General features: G+C 38.9%; 1 protein-coding gene across 6 annotated transcripts in view; it reads right to left on the reverse strand.

The window, feature by feature from the left end:
- AKAP9 (A-kinase anchoring protein 9) overlaps nucleotides 1-7,833 on the reverse strand; it is a 105,729-nt gene extending 97,896 nt beyond the window's left edge. For 4 of the 6 annotated variants that reach the window (XM_056486066.1, XM_056486062.1, XM_056486064.1 and 1 more), the window contains exon 1: nucleotides 7,577-7,833. In XM_056486066.1, coding sequence (XP_056342041.1) covers nucleotides 7,577-7,624 — 48 coding nt within the window. In that variant the 5' untranslated portion in view covers nucleotides 7,625-7,833. The remainder of the gene's footprint in view (nucleotides 1-7,576) is intronic. The other 2 variants (XM_056486067.1, XM_056486065.1) reach the window with 1 other exon arrangement.
- Nucleotides 7,834-14,067: the final 6,234 nt, after the last annotated feature.

Below are 14,067 nucleotides of genomic sequence, written 5' to 3' on the forward strand. Positions count from 1 at the left end.
TAGTATTTGGTATCTAGAGTCTCACATTCCTTTGCCCAGTTGATAACTATTGAATTTGTTCCATATGGAAGCTTGCTGGGGCTCCCTTTTAGAAGAGGAGAGAAGCAGGAAAACTCATTCCATACTTACAAGAAACTAAGAATTCTAAAAAATTGGAATATTTTTATTTTTGCTGTAGAATTATTAATTGCTCAGTCTTTTCTGGTTGTAGTAAAAGTAGTTATGAAATGTTGGCTTCTCAAGAAATCACAGGAAAATGAAGATTAAGGTTTCCTTTAATAAACAGGAACACCAGAACTATCAACACAATAGGGTGTGCCCTACTCTCTGCAGTCAATGGACAGGAGTCTCATCAACATAACTTTCAAGAACTATTTATGTTCCAGCAAAGCAGTTAAAAGACTGCAATTATCAACTGTGTTTTGTTGAACTGTGATACATTTATCAGTCCATATTCAAAGTGACTTGCTAGCTTGTATCAGAAACAAAATTATTTTGAAACAAATACACAGAAATACCTTCAAACCTCTCTCTGTGGGGCAGATATTCAAGTCAGAGCTTTCAGACCCTAAATTAGGATTCCCAACTGTGTTACTAGTATATAATTTTATATTGTAATATAAAGTAGTTCAACAAAGTTGGATCTACTTCAGATACCTTATTTCCTTTTGTCCTCATTTTCATTTTTCACTATTCCAAACTCTAAGATGCTAGAGTAACCCTGTATTATTCTACAGTTATACCTTTGGATATCAATATTTAAAAGCACCTAGTTGATTGGTTATTTCCTGTCAGGAAAAAAATACAGGATTTTCTGGCAACACCTACATATACCAAAAAGTCCAATTTCTGTGGAGTAGAAGATACACTTTACTGAAAGTCTTTTAAAATTAATTAGTGGTGAAGATCAAGTTTATTGCCAGATAAGTACCAACATACAAACTTTATTCTAGATTCTGGTTATAACAGGGAAACAAATGTTGCAGTCATCTTTGTTTTGCTATTGCAACACACCTACTAAGTAAATAAGTTGTTGGAAAGAAGACCACAGAAATGAGGGAGAGACTAGAGCTAAAATGAAGAAAATCTTGAAAGTATGCAAAGAGCAACTTTGTGCTTTCTCTTCTGCAATTCCTTCTCCTTACACAAGTAACAAGAAAACATTTTAAATTGCATTTTTACAACGCCACTTCTTGCCTTCACAGTGCTACTAATACAGTGTTGACTTATTTCTCTATTTTTGTGAAATTCATTAGTGTTTTGGATTAAAGAACAATTCTCTCTAAACGGGCAAAAGAACAAAGGTTATTTTGAAGTGATACTTCTCTGCATTCACAGAAGAAAACAAGTCTAAATTACAGCTTGTTGTACCTTGCACCACTATTGGAAAGCAAAGAGCTACTTTAAACATTTGAACAAAAAGGTACATTGATAATAACACCTAAAACTAATAATCAAGTCCTGTATCAAAAGCAAGAACAGATCTCTGGAATAAGGGAAATGGAGATCAAAACAATAATATGAAAAAGAAAAACCACACTCAGAAACAGGAAGACTTCCAGTATTTTCAATTTAAAAGATAGTTGAAATCCTACCTTTTTTTTTTAAACAAATACTCAATAAGAGTCCACAAAAAAATTGAACACATCACAAAAAAATTAAACTTCCTTTTTATTTTTTCAAAACAAAAAGAGAACAGAGTAAACTGTAATGAGCTGGTGGTCTTATTATCCTCAAAAGAAAAATTAAACTAGTCATACCAATTTTTCTGCTACTAGGCATACAATGTGTCTTGAAAATGGTTTCATAGATTTCCATTTGATCTCTCATCCAAGCTTATGACCACCCCATTAGCAATCAATTATCTAGACAGAATATATCTCAAATGTATATTAATTCTTTTTCTACAATACAACATAGATATCCATTGTTTTGAACAAAAATAAATGCATGCACAACAAGCTGAATACCTAACCCCTTGTTCCTTTCTCACCTCTACTCAATTTCTGTCCTGTTATCTTCCTTTACTCAAAAAAGTTTTAAAACCACATGTGTTCTCTCCAGGGCAATGCTCAGCCCTTATATCTGTGATTTTCTCTGCAACACAAAAGTAAGCTTTTAAACTTACTCATGTTCATAAACAAAATATACACATGTGATTGCACATATCTTCTATTATTTCCATTTTAAATTCACAGAGATGCATAGAAGCAAGCAGACTGAAGCCTGTAAATGAAGTCAAACCCCACAAGTTCAGAAGGACCTAGAAAAAGAAACAGCTCTGCAATACAATAAAAGAACACCTAGGAACTTGATACAGATTTCTGAGGTCTTCATATGCAAGAAAAATTTGAAGGGTTATTTATCCTTCACATAAACTGTTCATCATAGTATTTTTTCATAGTGTCACTGTAGTCTCGAGCCAAAGCTTTCCAACACCTTCCCAGGAAACTCTCAAAAGATCCAGTTACTTCCACTCTTGTCCATTAATACACACCAGCATCTTCTGATATAGACAAAGCACCACTGCCATGCTGTGAACTTTTAACTCAAAAAGCTTCTTCTGTCCATAATTTATGAAGAGTGACCACAATGACAAGGGTTTTATGATGAAATCAGCAATTTGTGATATAGCAAATACGACTTTTTTTAAGAGAAAAGCAGAGTAGGAAAATGCAGACTGAAAAGTATATTCTTCTTTCCATTATTCTGCTTATTTTTGATCAAGTTATTGGACGTGGACAGGATAAACAAAACGAACAGTCTAAACTTGAAAGAAAAAAAGATGATGTCTTAGTAGCCCGGCTATTTAATGACACGTAAGTTTTAAATCTATTTAATTTGGCTGACCCTTAAATTAGCTCAGTTGGTTAGAGCATGTTGCTGATAGCACCAAGGCTGTGGGCTCAATCCCCATAGGTAACTGTCTTAAATCACTTAGGAGTTGAACTTGATGATCCTTGTAGGTCCCTTTCAACCCAGAACATTCCGTGATCTGTGACTTCAGTTATGAAAAACACTTTAATAACCACTGAGATACTGCTATTTTTTCCACTTCAGGTAAATTACAGGGAGTTTAAAAGGTCTGTGTTTTACACACAATCTATACTTTGAGCTCTTCTGGGGGATTTAAATTAGAGCTTTAATCACTGAGTCACATAACTATTCCATGTTTGCTTGAGTGTTTTATTTCAAAAAAACCCAATGTATAAACACCCTTCCTTGAGACTTCCAAAACTACTCAGTCCAAAGAGGCTAGAGATGAGTGAGGAAAATCTTTTTATCCCATCAAAAAAGAAAGGCATAACAATGCAAACAGTAAACATTCCCAGACTCTTAGACAATGCTATCTTAATAATACATATAATTTTCATCTTCAGTCATCTGAAATATTTACATGCATGACCAGATGACAAAATATGCAATTATTTCTTTTGACTATTCAATTTGTGAAGATAACTTGCCAAATTAGTTATACAACCTGTAATACTTGTCCACTGAGAGCCATTAGAGCATCCCCAATCAACATCACTGCTCCATCTGGTCAATGATTTTCTGGTATAGATCAAACAGATCTGTTCTCAAGTGTTTAAACCAAACCAACTCACTGACTTCTTCAGGTTCTCCAACGATTACATCATTTCTTAGAACACCACAACAATGTATTTCAAACATTCATAAAAGCTTTGAAAAACAAAACACTAAATTATGTATTTTTTAACATTAGACCTGAAATCCTAGACCAACTCAAGAGAATTCACAAAGTGTATTGGTATCTTTCCCTTGTCCACCCCTCCCACAGGAAAAACAAGCATACAGCTAAGGAGTACCATTTGCTCATTAGAAATTTAAACACTTACTTAAATTTTACTTACTTAAATTACTTTGCTAACTAAATTTCAGTACTGTAAAATGGATCATTCCATAAAACTTGCTATTGATAGCTTCATCTCAATTTTGCCAGTTATAATAGCTGTGCCTTTCATGTGTGTTTGTGTGTGCATAGAAATTGAAATATTTTTTATAAATTTCAAAAGCTTTACATCAAAATACCCTCAGCCACTTTCTGACAAGGGAATCCAAGAACCTGTGTTTTTATTCTGAAGTTAGCAAACTACTCTCTGTAGTTTTGAAAGCTGAACAAGACAGTGCCGCATCCTAATAAGAAAAGCCAGCTACCAAGCTGCTAAAAATATACATTAAACTAAAATACCCAACCCATAAACAGTCCCTCTTTAATGTTAGATGAGCTTTCCAAGCAAACTGATGCACACATGTAGTATGCCATATCTAGATTTTCAACCACCATCCTCTGTAGTCTTTTTTTAAGACTGGATACATATTCACTAACTCAAGCCATCAACAATATTTCAGAATCCCCTCAGCAAGGCAGAGAACAAATCTGATGGATTTCTAACGTTACTGTGTTTTAGGGCACTGATCAGCCTAATAGCATGAATCTATATTTCTGCTGCTGGCGCACATCTTCTCCCTCCCGCTTTCCATCACAGTCAACACTGTTTGCCTTAACTGGCCTTTCTAACAAACACTCTTCTTGCTTCACCATAATGACATGATGAGATAAGATAAAATTAGGGAGAGAAGGGAGTTCTACAGAGGAACTGAGAGATCATTTCAATGGAAGGGAGACAGACATTTATAGAGGCTGGATTAATATGCAGCAGATTTACCTCACAGCAAAAGAAAAGTAATGACTACAAGTCTGGAAAAAGGAGCATGTAATTTACTGGGTTTAACTTTGCATCTCCCTTGCCTTTGTGGGATTGTAACAGACAGAACAACCACATGTGGTGCCAACTGCTTCATAATGCAGATTTGGTATAGTCTCTGAAAATCAGCAGGTACACATGAATATTGGTGAGTCTCCATCAAGACTTTTTACTCCAGTTTTCAAATTATGTATTGGCAAAGGCTGCACGTTCACACTGAGACCTATTCTGCCAGGCTTGAGTACACTTGGCACCATTCAATAAAGGTAAGATTCACAATGCAGCTTCTCATTTCCATTAACAAGAAAGAAGGACGCAGAAGAAAATGAATTTGCAGAAAATCCACTTTTAATACACTTCCTTGTAAAAAGTCTGTGTGGGGGGACAGTGTCTTAGAAGACATCAAGAAAAAGTTCCATTGTAGATAAATTCACACAAAATCAAATGCCACATTTGCCTACTTGATATTAGAAAACAACAACAAAATAGTTGCTTTACAAGAAAGTTCATATATTTTAATATGCAGACACTGAAATTTAGCAGTGCCTACTTTACAAGAATAAAACCAACCCAAACCAAACAAGAATTCAGGTCTCAATTGTGAATAACTCCACTGTTAGCAATGTACCAGCCAGTTTCATAGCATCTACTAGGCTCTTTTACCAGACTCCCAATTACCTGCATTCATCCTGCAGTTTATGGAATACCTTACTTAAAGTTTGTAATTTCAGGTGGTTGGTTTCAGGCATCTGCAGTATAGCAATACCTGTACTTTTTGGCACAGTAACAACATACTTCGGCACATTTCCTCAGGTATTTTATTTAAATAACTCTCAAGTGATAAAGCTCAAAAGTTTTTTGGATGCTTGTTGCTGTGGTTTGCAGAAAATATCCATTGGAGTCAAGCAATTTTAGGAGATGCATTGATTACACTACTGTGAATGTGTTTGAAAAAGAGAAAAGCAGCTGCAGGAGCAACTCCTTCCATTCTCTGCTAACACAATTTCTTCTTTTCTGCTTTTATCAGTAACATTTGTCACTGAAAGACTGTGACCTAATCTCCACTATACAACACATTTTTACATTCACATTTTAAAAAGGGAATAAATGCAACACAGAACACAAACAAAATGTCTGAAAAAACTCACACTGCTTTTATAGTCCCTTTTCACGTAAACCATGTTTAGCTTTGAAGAGTGGTAATGACTTGAATCACACAGGGGACATTTAAAAGCACAGAATACTAAGGTCTTCAGGCAAATAGTTACAAGAATGGCATTAGGTTTTAGACAAAAAACTAGAATAGTGAAAGTTATGACAGTACTCTTATATTACAGAATAAATTAGTAAAGTGTACATGTCTTTTTTCAAAATTTGAAGGAAGCCACTGAATTCCTGCTAGAGTCCTGGCTTTTGGTTCAATTTTCAGTAACTGTCATTACTTTTCTGTGTTAATCCCGGGCCAACAAGAGCAGAAAAATCTAAACTCTTCATTGTGATTGATAATACTGGCAAATATATTCCAACCATTTTCTTTGTGAACTACTTTCTAATTTTCTGCAAAAGAATTAGCCAATCTGCGACAGAATTACTGCCACCAGGATCTAATTTGTCCCACTGCCTTTTATGAGTACTGCATAGAGTTGTGCCAACACCACTCCTTGCACTAAGCTTTTAAGGAACAGGTTTCTCTGTATAAGCATACAACTCCATCTAGGAGATTTTCCCAACAGACATTTTATCCTAAACAGAAACACATTAAGTTAAGAAGATTCTACTAATACCGCAAAATACCTCTACAAAATACCTCAAAATATCTCAATACTTTGCAGATGAACTTTTCCGTAGTTTGCATAAATAAGACAAAGATGCTTCATAGTTTCATATTTAGCTTGTCTTCGTTTTGCCTTTACTATTAGCTCCTGCCAAGTTACCTGCATATCTTTAGTATGAATGACTGACCAACTTCTGAACTCTTATCATTTAGCTATGACTACAGGAAGAAAACAAATGATACCTAACGCCAAAACACTAATTTTATCTAAATGCCATTAATTAGCTTATCTCGTTGACCACACCAAAGCTTTCTTTGAAGTTAAAAAGAGGTCCTCCTGAAGCGTAGTCTAGTCTGCTGCCCAGAAGGCGAAATGCTGTGCCGCCGGTGTGTACTGAGCCGTGCTTAGAGTAAAATGCTAAGCTCCCCGATTAGCCCGCAGGGTTAGCCCGCAGAGCAGCTAAGGAGCCGCCTGACAGGCAGAGGCGGTGCCGGCTGCGGGCACCGCCGGGGTCCCGCGGGTGACTCACGGCATTCCCGGCCCGCCGGCACCGCGCCGCGCCGCCGGAGGCACCGCTAATCCTGGCCTCCGAACCTCTCCCAGCATCAGCTCCATCCTGAGGAACAGCTGTCCTTCCATAAACTTCCTTAAAGGTTCACAGGGTTTCCCAGGCTTATGAGGTAAACGGGATTCGCGCCTCGGCTGCGAAGGGTAATGAGGTTAACGCTCCTCTTCCTCCTTGGTTCTTCCTCTGCCCGGGCCGCGGCGGGCTGTCACCGTCCGGCCTCGTGACGGGCACCTGTGGCGCGCCAGGTGCCGGTGTGGCCGGGCGGCGGCACCCACCGCCCGGCCGGGAGCGCAGCCCGGCCCCCGGCGGGCGGGGGAGCGCGGGGCGGGCGGCACAAAGCGCCTCCTCCGCCCGCGGCTTTGTTCGCGGCGGGGCCCCGCGCCAAGCCCCTGCCGCAGCCCCGCTCCGCCGCCGCACCGCACGGCTCGGCGCGGCCCCGCTGACAGCCTCCCACCGCCCTCACCCCGCCGTTTACCCTCCACGCCACCGCCGCCTCCTCCTACCTTGGCTTTCCCAGCCTCCAGCTTCTTCAGCCGCTCCTCATCCTCCATGGCGTCTGTGCGGGAGAGCAGGGTGTTACCGGCAGCAGGAGGAGGGGCTCGCCCGCGCCCTCCCCTCAGCCGGGGCGCACACGCTCGCTGTCCGGTCCGGTCCCGTCCCGCCTCACGGCGACGACAGCTGCCGTGGCGGGGCCACCGGCGCCGCCATCTTCAGCTCCACGTAAACACGCGGCCGGGGAAAGTGACGTGTGGCCGCCCGCTCCTCCTCCCGCCGCCGGCGGCTCCTCCTCCCCGAGCCGCGGCCGCTCCCGGCGCCTCTGCCCCCCCCGCCGGCGACCCCCGCCCGCCCGGCTGCCGCCGAGTCCCGCGGAGCCGCTCCCGGAGGAGCGGTCTGACCCTGCAGGGCAGCGGCGTGGCCGGGGCAGCGGGCGCGGCCAGCAGCGGTGGGCACACCCCCCTCCCCACCCCCGTCCACACCCCCGCGCCCTGCGGGCAGAGGCGGGGGTCCCGCTGCCCACAAAAGAACAGCAGCGCCGGGACGCGCGGTACTCGCTGGGCTGCGGCACGGGGCTCTGAACGGGCAGCGCCCGGCTCTGCTGCCCCGCCGTGTGTGATCCCGTGTGTTTGGCTAGAAGGCTAATTCTGACAGTTCTGATTTCCCAGGTGTTGTCCTGCTCTTGCGCGCTGCTCACACAATTGCAGGGATCCTACAGCTCGATCTAAGGCTTAGCAATACAGCGAGCTTCCCGACGCGTGCCGCAGACTGTGTAAGGATGACAACAAAGGATGTGTAGCCCCCTGTTAAAATTACTTACCTACCGTGCCAGACGGGCTGGAAGAAGTGTGTTAAAAGCACAATGGGGAATATGGCACGTGGCAATTAAATGCTCATACCGTTTCTATACCTCAGCAAATACAAAGCAATATTCTGAGATCGCTTAATAGTCTACTTAATGTGTGCCTTGAAAGGCTAATAGCAGTTTCTATCACGTGGTCCTATTGTGCTTTTTCTTTCAGTTCCCCCTGAGGTGGGTTCCGTTTGTGATGGTGCGATGGATGGCACAGACTTGCACACAAAGGAAGAAGAAAGGCTTCCGAGGAACGTGTACCAGCTGCAATGTGAACAGACTCCTTATTCTGCATTTGGAATCATGCTTTACTAAATGCAAATTTCAAAATCTTTCTGAATTAATTTAGATCTCAGCTTTGCTGATCTTTTGAACGTGTGTCCTCTAGTACACATTTTTCCTTGCTTGAATTTTCCAGCAAAAACTGGTTATGCCCAAAAAAAAAAAAAAAAAAAAAAAAGAGAGAGAGAGCATTGTTTGCACAGTATTACTGACCAGGAACAAGTGTTTTAAAAAGTCAATTAGGTATCCTAGCAACAAAATTCTAGCAACAAAACACCCATATTACTAGCAAAGTAAACTAAACCTACAATCTGATATTTTAAAGGATTTTCCTTTCCTCCTCCATTACGTTTCATGGAAAAGTCTGAAATAATTAGTTAATAGATACAAGTAATGTGCATTTTTGTGTCTACAAAAATATTCTCAACCTTTAGTCAAAAAGGAATGTATACCATTTATGTAAAGAGAAAACACAATCCATCATAGGGAATTAAAAAATATCTGCATTACCTGTTGTTTCATATTTGAAGCAAGCCATATGTTTCAGTTAAAGTTCTCACACTTTGCCCCTGAACTACGGGAAAATGCTGTTATAGAGGAAAGCAGCAAATGAAAATGAGAAGAATTAATTCAAGAAGAATGATTTTTATAGGAACATAAATGAGTTCATTTCTTAAAAATATGTTCCTAAGTCAGTAAAATTAAGTACCTCCTCAAAGCCTGTACAAATAGAAGTTTTTTTCCCAGCAACTACAAAGGCCCAGAGACCCCTAAGGAAAAAATAAACCACCTTTTCTGTGTCAGTGACATTCCTCTGTTAGAGGCCCCTGCTGTAGAACTAGCTATCAGATGTCAGTAAAATTTCACACATTCATGACACTTTGATAACTTAATAACTTATCAGTAAATATCCCATTTAGAAGATAATTACTAACTTCTCAAATCCAATAATTAAATGGGTTCTTGAATATTGCTAAGAATTGATAAGCCTAATTTTCCTTTTATTTACAGACTTATATCCATGCAATTCTATTGGATTTTAGCTTAATACCTAATTCATGACTATGAAAGTTATAAAAACCATACTGACTAACTATAATAGAATGCTGTGGAAATTGCCACTAGATAGAATATCTCAAGGAATTATATTTCCACATCCAATTATAATATCCATATTGGAAAAACAGGACTTTCTCTCCTAAGGAAAAAAAGCCCAAACCCATAGAGTATGATTTCCTACTTCAGCTATTTTAGTTCCTATTTTATCATTCATGCAGAGGAAGCTGTCTGGAATTCACAACTTGGTTAGCCAATTAAACTTTCAGTTACAGAAAGGTATTCATCTTGTTTGCTTAATTCTCAGAATTTTCTAATAATGTTCACTTGCCCAAGAATATAAGACGGTGCTGAATAACTCCAACACTCATCGAATTAACATAAGTTAAACATGTAAACTGCTTTTGACAGCATAAGTGAAGTGAAACAGATTAACAAGGTAAGAAATACAGATCAGACATTCTCTAAAACAGGAAGAACTGGTGTTTTGGCCTAGAATTATTTTTATTTAGAATTGAATTTATTAGTGAAAGATATTCACATACAAAATGGCACTGAACCAGCTTCGAATATGAGATTTAATTTTTAGTTGTGTTTGTCTGTGGACAAGGACAAAGGCTTCTTCATCTACAGCATTTTCTCTAACAATGAAACTCCACATTCTTCCTACCTCTTCTGATTCCTTTATTCACTGTTCAGAGAATGTATGCCTAGTGACTGTCATTGTGGTGCTTTGGTGGACTGTGAAGCCAAAAGATGAAGCCTAAAGACCATGTGTGATAATCGCAAAGTTCTATCATATTCTGTCACAGTCCACTGAAGCCAGAATCAGAGGGCTGTCAGATCACAACATGCTGCTGATAAATCACATGTGCAAATAATATGCAAAAATTTTAAAAATAGCATAGGCATAAGATGATGATACAACTCTTCCAACAGATAAGGAGCACAGATATTGTGTATTCTCAGGTGTCATAACTTCAGCAATGCCTTTTAATAACAATACCATCTAAGTCTAATCTATTTTCTTCAATAAATGTACATATTAGAATGAAATACTCCTATATGGATCACATAAGATTCCCTGACCCATCTTGTAAGAAGAAATACCTGACAGCAGTCAGATGTTTTCCTAGCACCAATACAATGACCCTGCCACTTTCTAGTGTTTAATTTTAAACTTTAATTCTTAATTTTTTAATATTTTTTTAAATGTTTGTATTTAGTCAATATAATTTGTAAAGGAGTAGTCCTGCTGTTACTGGATATGAACTTCTTATGTGTATGTGTGGCAGAGTGATAGAGAGAAGACTCTTGGTCAGGCATGAGAAATTTGACACTGATTATGTGGATTATTCTGATGATTTATTGCTAATACAGCATTGAAATGTTGTCAATGCAGTATATAATATAAGCAGGTATAAAAGGATATAATATAGTGGCTACAAATGAACAGGTTTACAGTCTTTGGCCTTAGAGAATTCAGAATTACAAAGCACCTATGTAGCTACTTCAGGATTTTATCTTTGTGTTTTGCCAGATCTTAGCACATTTACTCACCCACCCAAAAGTGAGTGTTTCATGTCTTAGGGCTGGACATATCCTGCAGGTGTCCCTGTGGGGCTGGGGATTTGCCTGCAACCTTGGGATACCAGTTCACTCAGCTGGCCGAGTCTTAAGCAACATTTTATAGATTATGCAGGCTGATAGCAATCACCACAACTCCCCCATCTCTGCAATGGATTGATTATATGAACATCCAAATCATTCCTCCTGCAATTTCCACCGAGTGTTCTCACCTAAAGACAAATCATATTGCCCATCAGAGACAATGGGGTGTTTGCTAAGACCTGTCTTTCATCACTAATAGTATGTCCAACAGTTCTGCTGTGGCTCTTGACCTGCTGTACAAAACCTACCTGGTGGGATAACACTTTTTATTATAGTGAACATTAAATGGATCAAGTGTGAAAATAAAGAGGCACCTCTATCTGAGAGCTGAGGATGGTGAAGGTCCCATAGAACTAGTGGGAGTTCTATGGCAGATGGTACTGCCAGTACAGAAATGCCTTAGTGCATACCTGTCATAGTGCATGGGAACCAAACAGATTTACCTCCACCTCAGTGTGAGCTGGCACAAAGAATATAAAGTTAACTTAATGACTAGCTTACCTGTGCCAACTTACTTTGTCACAGTCTGTTGTGACGGATCTGTCTGCTACCATCTGCTCTGCAGCTGCACTGAGCCTTGGCACTGGACTCTCCTGGAGTGCTGCTTGGTTGGCTTGCTTGAACAGATAGGTGATTCAGGTAAAATATGTAAGGTTCCCGATTTCACAGACCCATTGTAGGTACTGCTGAGGGACGATTGCCTATTTATGTTAACTGGCTGTTAGCAAGTGGAAGTTAAATTTCAGGTAGAACTCGGTCTATTGTATTCAGCTAGTCTGACTGCATGTTATAAAAACTTTTGCTTCAGGGATATTTAGGTGTGTTATTGATGTTAGGACCAGCTTGTGTTTTAGAAAGAGACAAATGTTCTCTCCTTCAAAGCAGAGCAGAACAGATGCCATTACAGAACAGTGAGGCTTGGTGGTTAAAAAGTAGGTAAGCTAGAGATGTAAGGAAGACATGCTTTTAAAAGCATGAGTGCTTTTGTTGTTGTTTTTTTCTGTGTCTTTGTATCTGTTTTCTTTTGAAAATCCCTGGTGAGGCATAGCAGTATGAAAAATTATTAAATGAGGCAACTGATGAATATTTTAGAATCAAGTTCCTATGTAACAGCTAAAATTTCTATTCTTTTATATATATTTCTAAATGGAAGTACCAAAGCCTATGAAAAAACAGGCACTGAGGATGAAAATGAAATGTTCCCATACAAGAAGAAAGAATCAGAAAAAAATGTAATTTTTATCCCCTATCTGCAGCTATGAAGTTAGACAAATCTATATTAACCATTGCAACCACCGTCCTACCAAATGTCTGTACAGCAAGCATTTTTTTTTCTAAATGAAAGTATATTTTGTTATAAGAGGTGACAAAAGAAATCAGACACTAAAGCTTTCCATGTGTAAGATCCAGGCATTCACTTAATATTTGAATAATTGTGGGCTTGCTAGCATGTTTCAGACACAATCAAATCGAGCACACAAAAGTATTTGTCTTGTTTTCAAAAACAAACATTTTTAATCTTGCTGAAAATACAGTAAAATAATTAATACAAAAGTGTTAAAACACAGACCTCCTGGAGAGGTGTGTCTCTTTTCTGAATGCTGGAATTGTACAGCTTCTAGTTTGACTAACTGTAAGCTCCGCATATCTTTTTGGATGCATATTTGGGTTAATTCCTTATAATTTAATTAATTAAAAGAAATGCTTTGCTATTTGTTGCTTTGATGAAGATATCGTAACTAGGAAGAGACAAGACTCTAGCTAAGTAGTTTTGTGAGATTAATAATTTATTCTGCAGGTATAATATATCAAGGAAAGTAATTTAAGTTAGATTGCAAGTAATACAGCTAATTAGTTAAGTGACCCTGAAGCTTCAAATTGGCACTTGATATTTGAGGTACCAAAGAAGATTAATTTCTAGCAAAAATCAGTTATTTGTATGCAATATATGTAAAACTATTATAGTGCATGTTTCTTTATGAATGGTCACAATTGTCCAAGTTTACATGAAGGTTCAGAATAAGAATCACTTCAGCCTCTTGCATATGAAGGTTAAAAAGTGAGTTACTTTCCTACTATCCTGCTATTTTATATAGTCAAGTGTCATTAATGAAATGTCATTTAGAACATGGAAGAAATTAATAATTTAATAGAATGTTCACATTTCAGCACAGACAGCACTGAGTATACCAGTTTCTCTTCAAATTTGTCCAGACTGTTTACCTGACAGATCAGCATTCCCAGTGTATTTTTAGAAATTCCAAGTCTTCTGAAAGTATATGAGATTAAGTGTTCCAGACAACAATTACAAAATCTGAAGAAGCTATGGCTTCCTAAGACTTTAACTATTTTAATATATTTTGTTGCTAAAATGGAAAATACTTGGATTTTGTTCATATTTCAGTAAGTCTCAAAATACATTAAAAATGTCATTACTTAATAAGGATTACTTCTAAATCATTGTACCACACTAGGACTCATGCCTTTTTGAGTATTACTTATGGGGAAAAAAGAGCTGGCATGTCAGGTCAGGTAATCCCATAAGTACTAGTAAGAACAAAGAATTTTCTACACTTAACTTTAGAACTCATAGGAAAATCTTCTGCCACCTCAAATAAAGAGTTCCACAGACACAGC

Source organism: Oenanthe melanoleuca, chromosome 2 (genome assembly GCF_029582105.1).
Source record: "Oenanthe melanoleuca isolate GR-GAL-2019-014 chromosome 2, OMel1.0, whole genome shotgun sequence".
Classification (NCBI taxonomy): Eukaryota; Metazoa; Chordata; class Aves; order Passeriformes; family Muscicapidae; genus Oenanthe; species Oenanthe melanoleuca.